The sequence below is a fragment of the Anabas testudineus genome, chromosome 6 (genome assembly GCF_900324465.2).
Source record: "Anabas testudineus chromosome 6, fAnaTes1.2, whole genome shotgun sequence".
Lineage (NCBI taxonomy): Eukaryota > Metazoa > Chordata > Actinopteri > Anabantiformes > Anabantidae > Anabas > Anabas testudineus.
The window spans coordinates 23,466,680-23,481,462 of NC_046615.1; the positions used below are offsets into that span (position 1 = coordinate 23,466,680).

The 14,783-nt window shown below is 42.1% G+C and overlaps 1 protein-coding gene across 1 annotated transcript in view; it reads right to left on the bottom strand.

The window, feature by feature from the left end:
* The window catches only part of LOC113165437 (serine/arginine repetitive matrix protein 2-like), a 33,412-nt gene that overhangs the window by 15,232 nt on the left and 3,397 nt on the right, over positions 1 to 14,783 (bottom strand). The window contains exons 3-4 of the mRNA XM_026364894.1: positions 13,569 to 13,644; positions 4,680 to 4,730 (exon numbers count right to left, since the gene is read on the bottom strand). Of these exons, the coding sequence (XP_026220679.1) occupies positions 4,680 to 4,730; positions 13,569 to 13,644 (127 nt within the window). The remainder of the gene's footprint in view (positions 1 to 4,679; positions 4,731 to 13,568; positions 13,645 to 14,783) is intronic.

Sequence of the window (14,783 nt, forward strand, 5' to 3'; positions counted from 1 at the left end):
GTATGTTGACCACCGTGTTACATTAAAGTCACTATTCTTGCTTGATTATAACCACACCGGTCCTACTGTTTCTAAAATATAATATATGTAAATATAAATAACTGGTAAATATATATTTTTGTAAACATGTTATAAATACCTATAATATAAAATAGCTGCTTTACTAGTGAATCTCTGACCTCTGACCTCTCTCCAGGTCTCGTACACCTAAAAACCTGGAAATAGGCAACACACTGGGAAAATATCTCAAAGTCCATTACCCTCATTTACTGATCCATTCCTCACGCTGTACACTCTTTTCTATGTGTCTTTGTTAATGTAAGAACACAAGAAACCAACAGATGATGTGAAGAACTGTGTCACAGTGTGAAGAGAGAAGAAGAAGGAGGAGAGAAACTGGAGCCGTTTGATTTTTCACTCCTCGGTTGTTACTTAGGTTTTTAACCTTTAAGTCAAAGAGCAAAGACTGAAGGATTTGATTTGTTATTGCTGAAAAGCACAAATTGTATTTATATTTCCAGGTTTTGTTATGCAGCATGTTCATATTTTGAATTTGTATAATTTAGACAGGATATATTTTAAGTTATTTAAGGTTTATGTTAAAAAATTCTTTTTAAAAGGTTTAGTGTGTTCAATAAATGTTTATCCTGTGTGTTCAATAAATGTTTATCCAGTGTGTTCAATAATTGTTTATCCTGTTCGGCCCGCGACTTAAAGTGTGTTTTGGACTTTGGCCCCCTGTGCAATTGAGTTTGACACCCCTGCTTTATATCAACTATCTACTAAAAATCACGTTACAGTTTAGTTGAATATGTCATTTCTAGGAGACAGTGTTGATGGACAGTAAGACAAAGCCATGACTCCACACAGCTTCACTGTTCTTGTTTTATTTATGTCTCAGTATCTGTGAGAAAGGCCGAGCGAGTCGGAGACAGCAGGACTCTGTAAACACAGCTGTGGTTCCTCAGGTCGGGTCTGATGGAGCAGGAATTACAGGTTGAGACAGGAGATGATTTATAACCAACTCAGCTCAGGCCTTCACAGTAAATTGCCACAGTGGCACATCTCCTCGACAAACACCAGCAGAGTGGTTGATTTTTCTGTGTTGTCTAGAATTTGCTGAGTCCTCTGTGCACAGATACGAGTCGTGTCACCTTCAGTGCTGTCAGAGTTTTACAGGCTGTGAGAACTCCAACAAAAATGTGTCTAAAGCTCAGCAAACGTTTCCCTCGCTCGTGTCTCGCTGCTACTGAGAAAAGCACAATTACAGCTGGAGTTGAACTAATAAATGTGGTTTTTAAATAAAGATTCTGCTGCAGATTTATCTTCTTCATTATCTGGAAAATCTGACACCATTTAAAATTCTTACTTTGTCAATTATTCATATGTAAAACGATCGAATCACGCGACATAATAAAAATCAACTTGTAAGAATCCTCAACTCAAAGGCCTCAGTCCTCTGTAACACGAGTTATAAATAATAATAAACATGATGTACTCAGATTCTGTCCCTGATGTCTGTAAACTAAACTTCCTATAACTCAAATATAAGATGTCCCAGAAAACTTCTATTCATTCTGCTCCTTTAAATCCAGCTGAACGCAGGAAACACTGCAGTGGTTCTGCACAAGGACACGTCAAGGTTCATGTAGGACAGTGGAGAGATGACTAGATACTGTCCCTGTGTCTCTACCACACACACACACACACACACACACACACACACACACACACACACAATGTGTTTAGGATTTGTGGGGTCACTACTAGTTTTAACTAACTGAACTCTAACCCAACCCTAAGAGCTGCGACTCACAATCTGAGTCACCAACTTCTCATTTTTCATCTTCACGTAGTTTCAATATGAGGACGTGAACATGTGGAATGAATCATGAACGTATGCAGGTGGAGATTGAACGCGCCAGTCGGGAGTCAGCTGTTGTCCTTCTGATGTGTTCAAGTGCAACTTTTTGGCTCAGACAAAAGCACTAGATCTTAGACGTCAGCGGGTTTGTCTCCACCCTAAAATTCAAACAGTGAGTTAATTATGTCGAAACATGTTCACGAGTATTTTTGAGTTAAATAATTCTTTACTTTTCATACGTCCAGTGTTTTAGCAGTGAACAGACTGAGTTGACCTGCACTAAAGAAATCCATGTCTAGACGCAGCAGATGAGTAATCTGAACTCTCCTCCACCTTTGGATAGTGGTTTATTTAGCCGGCTGCAGGGCATCGTGTCAGTGTCAGTTGGATTTCATACAGTTTCGAGCTGAACACACTCAGAGAAAAAGCTTTTGTAGAAGAGTTAAGTTCTAAATCAAATGTAGGTAGGAGTGATGTCATATGTTGATAGCTTTGACCCTTCGATGACCCCGTTTGGGCATCAAAAATCATAAGAAGATTATCTCACTGAACAAAACTGTCAACCTTTGTTTATTTCCTGCAATAATCCAAAACCCACTGGAGAAATCCCACCGGCTTTATGGCTTTTTGTGGAGGGAACTTCTGGGTGACTTCCCTACAGTAACATTCTGTTTTTCTCGTCTGCCGTCAACACTTCTCAGTAGAAACTGGTTTATGAACTAAATTCATCAATAATCCACTGAGAATTAGACATGAAAAAAAAAAACTACTACAAAAGTAAAGAAGCGTCACTCTAAAGGTTGGTGACATGAGTCTGAACCAAGAGAACAGGATTTAGTTCAAGATTAAAACCCAGAAGAGACTAAATTAAAACCAGCTGCAGGTTTCAACACAGCTTCTCTCCCTTTGTTTTACTGTTTCCTCTGAATGTTGTATTAATACAGAGAAACTGAGAAAATAAAAGAAGTTAAATAAAAAAAAAATTAGAATTAACAAAACAAACTAAAAACTCATTGAAACAAAACACAGACTTTCCCCATTTTCTGCATCAGGGAAACTTTAATTGAATGTAATTAAATTAAAATGTTTACTTAGACACACACACACACACACACACAGACACACACACACACAGACACACACACAGACACACACACAGACACACACACACACACACACACAGACACACAGACACACAGACAGACACACACACACACAGACACACACACAGACACACACACAGACACACACACAGACACACAGACACACACACACACACACACACACAGACACACACACACACACACACACACTCTTCCTTCTCCACGACTTCCTCTGCTTCATTAGGGTCATTTTAATTTAATGCTCGTTCTATTGTTTGTTTCTTTCTTTACAGTTTTTTTCTATTCACACACTTCTGTTAAAACTGTTTTAATTATTAATTATTGAACACTTCACCATTTCTTCCTTTTTCCTCTATTCTGTGATGTATTCATTGAGTTCATTATATGCTCATGATATTTCTAATGCACTTTAGAATCTGTACAGAATTAATTATCTGGGCGAAGCGTCAGTACAGACATTAACTTTGAGTTACGACAACGTTCTTGTGAAATTCAGGGGAACCAACAAACTAAACTACATGAGGGGAATTCAATACAATTATTATTTAACATTCGTCAGAAGATCAAGCTGTGTCAGTTTTTACAGGATTTTTGATTTTCTATGTTTCTTCCACCTCCTGGCTTCATATAAAAAGGATTCACTTCAGAACAAAGTCTGTTCACATTAATAAAGTCTTCATAAAGAGTCGGAATAAAAACTGTTATTACAAAGAAAAGCTGCTTTTTAAACTGTTTGAAATAAAAATATGAACTGGAAATGATTCAAAATTTAAAATATAAAAATATCAGGTCTGACAGGATTTTGTCCTGTAGGTGCCCCCCCCCCCCCCAGCCCTGATTTTTTATATTGTCTTCTTGAATTTAATGAACAGAATATTTCTTTCTTTGCACTCTGATGTGATGTGATGTGTCTTTGGCTCCGTGTCATCAACTCTTCTCTGTCCTTCTCTCTTCTTCTTTTTTTATCTCTCCCTCTTTGTGATTATTCTCTAACACAATTCCTTCTGTTTCTATAAATCCCAGAGTGATTTTAATCTTTCCAGCTCCCTCCCTCTGTGTGATGAACTGTGTTTTGTTGCTGTGTGTGAATCTGTTCTCTTGTGTTTTTATCTGTGTGCAGAACAGAATCATCTAAACTGAGGATAGATGGAGGGCAGAGGCGAAGCAAACAGCTGCACTCATTCTCACAAAATGGCTCTTCAACTGGCTGAAAGCTGAACACAACAAGGTCAAACTGGGATCCACTCTCAGTTTTCATCATTTCCTGGAGCTGCAAACAGCTCTCAGAGAGAGGCGGACCGTTTCCTAACTTCAGAATCTGGCAAACGCTGCCGTGGCACAGGAAATCAGTGTGTCGCTGTGCGCCAGAAACAAATGGAGAGTCGAGATCGTTCATGTTCTCAGAAGGTGACCAATTTCCTCCTCTCAGCTGAAAATGTTCAGTCTGAGTCACTCAGAGCGTTCAGCACATTTTAGAGGCTGTGAAGCACTGAAAGGTTCAGAAGACACTTGAGGTCGGACAGAGCGTCTGTCTGTGGAATCAGAACCAAGACATCAGTTCAGTTTGTATGAATATTTACTCAGACTCTGTCTCTGGTTTGTGTCGACTTCCAGAATGTTCTGTATTAAAGACAAAGTAGAGCGAGTGGGTTCCCTGGACATGAAAGATGTGTCATACGTGTGTCGTGTACCTGTTATAGTGGTCGCCAGGGTATCGGTCAAACTCCATCTCATAGTCAGATCTGAGGGGAGGAGGAGAGATGAAGGTTAGAAACAGCAGGAGATGCTCTGACTGATGCCAACACACAAATGGCCTATGCTCTGCATGGTTCCTGAACGCCTCCCGTGCTGAACTGTAGGTTCAGAGTTTAATTTGTTACCACTGAAAAATAAAAATACACGTTTAGAGAGAATCAGCTCCGTCCTTTTCTCCAACTTATTGTTGGTGCCACCATAAGTTTAAAATCCCGTCTCAGCAGCAGTGACAGAAACAGACGTCTCACTGAATTAGTCCACTCTACTTATCCACCGAGGACAAAGAGGAAATATTTAACACACAGAGGCCTCAGACTAATAAAGAGGAGACGGGAGAGAGACAGAACAGCTGAGTCGATGCCAGATTCATGTCCTCCCATGGTTTTGTAAGAAGCTGCATCATCGCTGCTGCTGCTGCCATCGTTCATCTTCATCAGACCTGATCAGTATTAATCAGCGTTTAACAACAGTATCGATCAGAAACCAGCTGAGAGCAGCTGTGTAGGAGCAAATCTCTCAACACGATTATTGATCCGGACAGACTCGCTCCTCTGAGCCTGGACCTCACTGAACAAGTCTTTTATGGCTCAAACTGCTGGTTTATCTGTGTCATTAGCTTTTATTTGCTCTCTGTGATTCTAACGACAGGAGAGACCACCAGCTTCTCAGGTCGCCACCCTTCCTGTAAAAAATGTCCTTTAGGCTGTTGTGGATTTTATATAGACCCGTCTGGACTGAGCTGCGTTTAGGAACATTAACACAGCTTCACCGTTAAATCTTCGAATTCCTCCTCATCACTGATGAAGGCGGCTGCAGCAAATTCATTCAGCGAAGATGTTTAATGTTGTTGGAGTGTGTATGTTTAAAGTTTCTGTATTTTTAAAACCTACTGACTGTTAGAGAATAAAGAGAATAAATGAATAGTATTCAATTAATAACTGAGTCACTAAACCAGGATTATTACTGTTGGTAAATAGCACAGATCCAGAACTCGTCGCTCCATCACTGCAGACAGATGTGGAACCTCAGTCTAGGCCACAGCAGACTGAATCCTTCTTTATTTGTCCTAACTAAAAGTAATCATTCTCTCTGAGCTCCATTTATTATTATTATATGTGAACAAACTCTGTTTACATCTTAGTTTCACGTGTTAACACGAGCTACAAAGACGAGCTTGTGTAGCTGCAATATAGTTGTTTTGTATTCTATACATATACACATACTATAAATCCTGACTCGATTATGGGGTTAAAGTTTGACCCCAACCAACAAGTCAGACTGTGTGTGATGCTTATTTTGTAGTTTTGATGGTTTGTCCGGTCTGCACAGTTCTTTAAAGAGAAGGAACTAGACAAAGTGTGGGGGTTAACCCCGTCCTCTGGAGACCATGAACGTGCACAAGGTGATGACAAGGAGAAGTTTAGATGTTCTAGCGTCCAACATGTTCAAGTTTATTTCTAATAGCACCAGTGTCACATCTGGTGAATAAAGGTTAAAGGTCAGAAGAAGCCTGATTCTTCAGAGTCTATTTCACAAATCAGTTCATTTGTTTTTCATTTCACACCAAACAAACCAAACTGAATTCTAGAAATTCAGAATAAACTTTAGAAAACTATGATCTCACCAGGTTCATAGGAAACATCACAGCTGGAGCTGGTTGTTGATTAAAATCCGTCCAATCAGTGTCTGACCTTCAACACAGAAAGCCTTTATTCAGCAGCTTCCCCCTTTTCTTTCTGGTTTAAAGGTGTTTTGTATCATTTCAGGGACTTTTCATCACCTCTGCCACGGAGGTTAAGCTGCTGTCAGTCTGTCAGCAGGATTTTCCACAAACCTGACAGCAGCTTTCACCGAGGTCGAGGACAGATCGGCCGCAGGTCACGAGGAGCTAATTAGATTTTGGAGATCCAGGTTTCTGAGGGGATTTCTGCAGGTTCAAGAGCTGAATTTAAATCTAATCTAATTAAAGGTGACAGAAATTCTGCATTTGGGAGGAGAGTGTTAGTGGAGGTTTGTCCTCTGTACTCTGCAGCATGAATTGACCCATCTTGGACTAAAGATATATGAGCAGATCTAAGGTGATCGACATCAAATCACTTATAAATTACTTCAAATGTGAGACGTAATATTTTACAGACAAAGACAGTAACTACTGAGTGATGAGTGAATGTGTGTGAGAGTAATTCAAAGAACTGTTTTAACGAACTTCACCACGAGTTGTGTTAAAGTGACTTGAACTAAAACAACTTTACTTCCCTTTCCTTTCACTTAGCTGCTAACGACATGTTTCTGCCCAGAAGCTTTAAAGAGACGAGACTCTCCCTTTGCCTACTGTACATTATGACCTTTTTATTGTTACTTCATTATTTTCAGCCAACACGTGTAAAACGTGTATTAACTGCTGCATCAGATAGAATCATTTGGCTGTAAAGGACTATTGTACTTAACGATCCCTTTCTTAATTTGCTCTGTGCTGTACTGACTCAGACTCTAATGATGTTATTAGAGAACGACTGTGTACAGTAAAGAACAAACATTTAGAATTAGAGGAGGAAGTGAGAAATCAATGATCTGTTCAAATGTCCCTGTATGAGAAGTCTCGCTACTCATTTCTAAAGCGTGAGTCGTCTCGGCTGCAGGAATCTTGTGTGAGAGGAAAACGTGGCTCTGAAGCTGCAAATGTCAGGAGACCCACTGAGAAGTGTAGAGCTCCAACACGAGCACGTGCACAACAAACAGTGAGTTTGTGTCATACGGAGCCACGTGTCCCCTGCTGAGTGTCTGGCAGCAGGAGACACCACAGTCCATTGGTTTCATCCTCGCTGCAACAGCTACGTGCCTCAAACAGACCCACTCCACCGTCACATCCATTTATTCTGATTTACAGCTCACCCTCAGCTGCCGGCTGCAGTGTCATAAATCAGCGGCAGCGTACGGTGGCGTGGCGAGGAAGAGGTCAATGAGCCGCTCAGCCATGTTCCTCGGACCAAAGGGCGAGTCGGGAGGTACGGTGGCTCGGCAGTGACCTCTGGTCACCGTGAGCTCAGCCAGTCAGTGTAGAGGGTGAACTGGCACACGGCCACGGAAATTAGCCAGCTCCTGACTCATGAGCACGGTTTATGTCACAGGTTGGAGTTGGTACAACAGGAAAACTCAGATACAAGAACTTAATACAGAACTCAACCAAAGTCTGAAGTTCAAGGTCATTTAAATCCAGCTTTTCTAAAGATGTGAAGAGGAACGAGCTTCTCTCAGTAAAACAGACGCTTCAGGATGTTTGTGGTGAACAAACGAATATATGAATTATAAAATATAATAAAATATTAATGAATATTGATGTCTTTCATAAAAAGTGTCCTATAAAAACGATGTGTGCCAAAAGTGACTAAGTACGTTTACTTAAGTACTGTGTGCAGAGGCAGATATTGTACCTGGCTGTGTGTGTGTGTGTGTGTGTGTGTGTGTGTTGTGAGTGTGTGTGGTGTGAGTGTGTGTGTGTGGTGTGTGTGTGTGTGTGTGAGTGTGTGTGTGTGTGTGTGTGTGTGTGTGTGAGTGTGTGTGTGTGTGTGTGAGTGTGTGTGTGTGTGTGTGTGTGTGTGTGTGTGTGTGTGTGTGTGTGTGTGAGTGTGTGTGTGTGTGTGTGTGGGGTTAACCGGTCTTTGTTTTCCTGTTTTTTTGTGCAGTATCTTTATCGAGCTGTTATTTTTCTGCTCAAAGGAAACGCTGATTCATCTCTTTAAACGCTCATCTCAGCAGGGCGATCGAGGGACAAGAAGACATAATTACAGTGTTCTGCACAGTGCACTCCCCCTCTCTCCCCTCTCTCCCCTCGTTTCTCTCTTGTCCTCAGACTCTCCTTTGATTTTTTGTGCGTCTGCCTCCTCGCTCACTTGATGTGAGGTTAATCTGGAGGTGGTAAAACACAGTTTATACAGTCGGAGAGTCCACCTCCAACAAACCCACAGATTAGTGTGAAAACTGTGCAGAGTGAAGCCTGCTGGGAGCCGGGGAAGAGCCCTCCCCTCACCACCATCAGTTAATTAAACACTGATTCATATGGATTCAGTGAAAAACAACTCGCGGGCATCCCAGCATGCCGAGCAGCGGGGTGTCAGTGAAGTTTGTTCGTCTCTGAGACAAGACAACGAAGATGTGACAAACAATAGTTGGACTTGTAGTTGTACTGATACTCAGGAGTATTAAAACTCCATCATATGACGTTCAAGACAATCATCACTAGTAATCAGTTCAGCGTTGACTCCAGTTGGACAGTTGCACTAAATTTGAAGGAATTCCCTCCGAGAGTTCTTCAGGTATCACAGATGAACATAGAACCAGAACACATGATGCCCTCGGCCCTGTCTATCACCAGCGTGCAGACATAACAACAATAAATATTTAACAATAATAATAATAATCATCTACTAATACTTTTCTTTGTGTCCGTTTACTAAATCCAATTTGAATTCTATTTGTCAAACAACTATTTCAGACAGCGTGCGTCAAACATTCATCACCTGTAAAGAAAAAGATGATAAAACCTGAACAGCTCTGGAAATTATTGCTCACGAATTGAATGACTGTTATCAAAGATTAGTTTTTAGTTAATAGGCCCAACTCTCTCCACCTCTTCTCACATAAAGTCCAGACAGTGTTGTCTTCTTACACATAGAACCTGACAGCAGATTATCGAGTCAGACATGTTCTCTGATTTAGCTGAAGGGTGGTGTGTGGAAAAAGTGAGACAACAGGACGCTGCAGAAATCACAGGAGAACTAGTAGCATGTTAGGTTGAAGAAACACTGACTATTGGTGGGAAACAGGAATCAAACCCCAACAGCGTCTGACTCAACACCAGCCCGTTCTTCAGGATCACATGTTTCATCCATGACCGTGGTAACAACTCGTTCTAATTCACGTGGCGTCACTGTTATTATGACCACGCTGTCGTCCTAATGTCAAAATGATCCGTAGACTGTATTTGACTGAACATTAACACACAGCAAACCTGCAGAATGAGAATGAGTTGGTGACAGAAAGCACAGCACTGGTCTGGTTTGTTTATTGAACCTTAAATAATGAAGTTCAGTGAGAAATCTGTTTTCTTTGTTTTTACATTTCTACTTGTCAGTATTAGTCAGTGACTGGATGAAATAATGTTAAATACAAGGAGACATAGTGAAATGATTTTTCTTTTTATACAACTCGCTGTTGTGTCTTTTCCTCTCTGCAGCGTTTAGTCACACACATAGATCCTTGTAAAAAGCTGATTAGAACCCTGATACCTGCAACGTGGAAGAAAAAACATCCACCTACAGAACCAGTAAAGAAAGAGAGAGGGAGACGTGTAGAAGGACACGTTGGACATCAATCATACTGGAGGGATTGAGAGAAACCACGATGACAAGCTGCATGATGAGCCGACAGTGAATCTGTGTGTGTTTGTGTCTGCGCTCAGCAGGACACGGTGTCATGTTAAACCAACAGCTGCTGGACTCTGCGACACAGATCATCCAACACCCGAGATCACACTGACACCGACTAAACAAACACATGACGCTGCAGAGTCAGAGGATTGGGATTATTACTGTTGTACACCGGTCTATTTCAGTTTGACTGTAGACCGTGAGTATTTTTATTCTATTCGATCTAAATTAATGTGCACGTCATCCCCAGTCTACCAGCAGCACTGTCCACAACTTCCTGATGGGATCAAGAAGGTAACAGAGCCGTTCCTCCTTCTCTACATAAGTAACTGATAAATAAAATATAAAATGTGTGGTTCAGCATCTAGAGACGCCTCAGCTGCTGATTATCTCGTCTGATTAACGACGCTCTAAACTATTAAAACATGGCAGAGTCTGGGGAAGATTTAAGGCGTCTCCGTAACACTGGAGGGGAAACGGAGCCTCTCTGAACACTTTTTAACTTCACAACACGGTGCAGTGAAATGCTGATCAAGTGCAACACACCCCCACAGCTGAGGTGTGGCTCAGAGTCTGTTTCTGAAGCTCGGAGTCAGACTGAAGCACAGAGATGCAGAGGCTGCTTTAAAAATCAAATCTTTAAAACATGAAAGGACGTCTGCAGGGAGACGCCTGATTTCAAAGGTACGGGGCGACTAGAAGCTCTCGGAGGGCTTCACCCTGAGAGATGAAGAAGCGGATGCTCAGGGACAAACCAGAGCCCCATTTATATAAATAACAGAAACAGACTGTGATATGTGGTACAGATCTATTCTGATATCCAGATAACAAAGAGGATGTGAAACAGAAAAGGCTAAATATTAGTAATGTGCTGATGTGTTCACTGACCTAAGAACAAACTGGTACTAAAGTGTCCCATCATTCAGATCAAAGAGTAAAATCAACTCCCAGAATGAAAAACTGTTCATTTCTGCAGCATCAGAAACGTTTTTCTTTTTGTCCCAGACGCTGCAGAGATTCCTCACGACATGCTACAGCAGCAGTTCTTTAAAATAGGTGAAAACATTTTCTACACATGTAGACAAACAACTGATGGAGTCTTACTGAGACAAAGCAAACTAATGGAGCTGCTCCGTGTCTGGAGGTAAAACGCTGCCAACAGTTAAAGTTTGAGACGCTTCAAGTGAACTTTTAAAAGCCATCAACAGCCGACTCTGATGAAACCTGGAACAACATGGAGCGGCTTCCCTCTCGCTTGCAGATGTAAACTTGTGTCATTGATAAATGTTTGACGCTCGCTGAGCTCCTGTACGTTTTTATCTCAGCTGCTCAGAACAAGTTTGGTGTCGTTAGTTTTGATTACGAGACAGAGAAGGAGGCCGAGCCCATCTGGTGCACAGGCTGGTGTGTTCAGACGGGAAAACACACACACACACACACACACACACACACACACACACACACACACACACACTTGGGGAAAGTGTTAGAATGAAACACCAGAATATTTTACTCATGAAGTTCTGATTTTGCACATGAAATGAAGAAAACAGCAGCATCGAGCAGAATTAGTGTGTGAGGTTCAGCGGCAGCTCTGTGTCTACGTAGGAGGCGTTCAGGTACCGTACAAAGAGCAGGTCAAATGTGTTTTAGAAACAGTCTGAGTTAATTAAGCAGTAACTAAGATGAAAATGAACTAAAGTGTTTTAAAATGTTGGCTTCTGTCTGATAACCAGAGCCCCATTTATATTAACAACAGAAACACCCAACCCAACACAGCAGCGTGCCTCAAAATTCACATGTGAATGGAAACAGGCTGATCCACCTGCAGCAGAGAACTGGACTGACAGGTACAGAGAAACCTACTGTACGTAGCAGAGAGAGCCCATTTATCTTCTGTGTATAGTACAAAACCTAATTATTTATATGTAAATATGGATAAAAGCCTACGGTTCATCCCAGATAATATGGAGGCTGTTGATGTCACAGTGTCTGGTAATTATGTTCCTGTTCTGTTCTATTGTTTTTCACATATGAAAAGATTTTCAGGCTTTAAAGGAAGAAACTGGAGAGAGAAGTTTTACTTTTTCTTTTGCACAGATGCCCTGTACCTGGATCTATTGTTGTTTTATGGTTTCATCTTTAGGAAAATTAACGGTATAGCATTTAAAAAAACTCAGACTGTGCAGACTGGACCCTGTTTAACATACGTTCACCTTCTAACTCTGTAACATGGCCACAAAAGTCTATATGAAACATCAGAATGACCCTCTCCGTTCACTCGTGACTGCATTAGCACCCAGTGTTTCGTTTTCTGCAGCCTCCACAGGTTCCAACACAGCAGAACAAAAGGTAGAAACACTTCTTCAAATGACTAAAACGTCAACTCGTATTTTCAGTTTAATGTTTACGTATTTGTCAAATTTAGCAGCGACTGTTCAATGAATTCTTGCTTTAGTGACAACAGACACAGCAGATTCATACAAGAATAAAATCCTACCATCCTTAGCTCAGACTGGACTCTGACCTTTGACCTCAGTTTCTCACAACGGTGGTCATCTAAAAATGAAAGCTCATTTCAGCCAGCTGTCTCTCAGTTCTGCAGTAAGTGAATTATGTGAAGGTCTAAGCGGTGCTGGTCCGTGCAGAGTGAACTGTTCCCACTGGTTCTCTCCACAGATCCTCACTGTCCCTTCAGGTCCGGCTGTGCGACTGCCTGGCTGCAAATCCCAGCTCTGGCCGGCGCAGTCGTGTTCGTCCCCGGCTTTAATCCGTCCAGCGGCGTTGGGATTTGGAGGCCGGTTTGGCTTTAGTTTCCATGTAAACAGAGAGTGAGGTTAAAGCCGGGGACAGCTGGACCGTCACTCAGCGACAGCAGCAGCACTGACTACTTCTGCTGCACTGCTACTCTCACTACATTAACACTAAATGAGCTGCAAATGAGTTTTCTGTGTGCCTGTAAAATACAATGGGCCATGCTGTAATTGCACAACAGCCGTTGCAGAGCAGAAGCTGTTCGGTGCACAGACTGTGTGGGCTGCTATTAGGGCTCATGTATGTGCAGCAGCACAAAGAGCAAAACAGCTCAACAAATGGGAAGATGCTCCTTCATGTAGTGTTTTCTGTTTGGTTCTGTTCTGTTCTCATCTTTCAAGTTTCATCACCTTATTCTCTCTGAGTTCATCCTACTGAGAGCTGAAGGTAGAAAAGAGCGTCTGTACCTGAGGGTTCTGGTTCGTGGCTCGTTAAAATGTGGACAAACTCGTTTAGGCCTATTTATATAAATTAAATGTTTAGGGTTCGGGTTAACCCTAACCTGGTTCCTTCTGGTCATGTGTTAAAAAGTGAAATGAATTTAAAAAAGAACCATGAATGTACAGCGTCGAGGTGGAAACTCACCTGTCTGTGATGTTGCTGCTGCCTCTCTTGGCTGTCGGGGTTCGACCAGCTCTCAGCTCACTGTTCATCCCAGCGCCTGAAAAGGAAACCGTCAGATCTGGTTAGACACTGACACCGGGCATCGCACCTCCAGACCCGAGGGAGACAGTGATGGAGGTGGACAGCAGACACACACACACACACACACACAGTCCTGAAATAACTGGTTTAGACAACTCACAAAACTAAAAGCATCAGGCTAAATGGTCCCAAACATGCTTCACGGCTACAAGCACACAGACCCAGTGGGTTCAGGTGGAGGCTTTAACGAGCAACCTCAGAGTCTAATTGGCCTCCACCTGTCAGACGCGAGTTCATTTCCTCTCACGTTGATGTATCTTCACTCTTTTCAACAGCAAACGTACCTGCTACTGAGCATGAGAGAGACAGTACAAGAGCCGATTGGCCAAGACAGAAAAACCTGAAATAGGTGAAACCAATCAAGCTGAACAGACAGGAAGTAACAAAGGATTTCAAAATAAAACAGGAAGCACTGAGGGTGACACAGTGCAGATGATAACATACTTTTCCTGAAATAATTCATATATAGAGAGAAGCTCACAAACGACCGCAGTGATATGTAAGTAGGTGATCATGATGTGTGTTATAATTTAAATCATGAATATGTAAAACACACACAGTGACTGTCCTCAGTCATCACAGGGACAATAGTCTGAAGTCTTTTAGTCATTTTGGGAACCGTTCTGTCTAGAAGATGATATTTGCTGCCGCTCAAAGGTTCATGTTAATGTTCAATGACTTTAAGATCCATCACTGAGTTCAGTGTCCTCTCCTCCTCCACAGCTCTGTTCAGTCAGACCTGCTGACTTGGTCTGGATCTTCATCGAGGCCTCGTTCACTGTGTTGAGTCTGTTCTTTAAACTCAGCTCTCACCTGCTGCAGGTTGGCCGTTAGTGACAGGTCGGTTGTCCCACTTTCCTCTGATTCTGAAGTTAAAAGCTGAGAGTGGTCCATCTCTCCGGACCTCCATCAGAGCTCGGTGCAGCCCCCTCTCCCCCCACAGCAGGGTCGAGTCTGGCTGCAGCTTGTAAGACATTAGTCTTTTAGTGCGAGGTTTATGAGTGCCGTCACTCACCATCTGTTAACTGCCGGGTGCCTTTAATCGTCTCCCCCCCTTCAGAGATCGATATGGCTGCCAGGTCCCCGCAAAGCCCC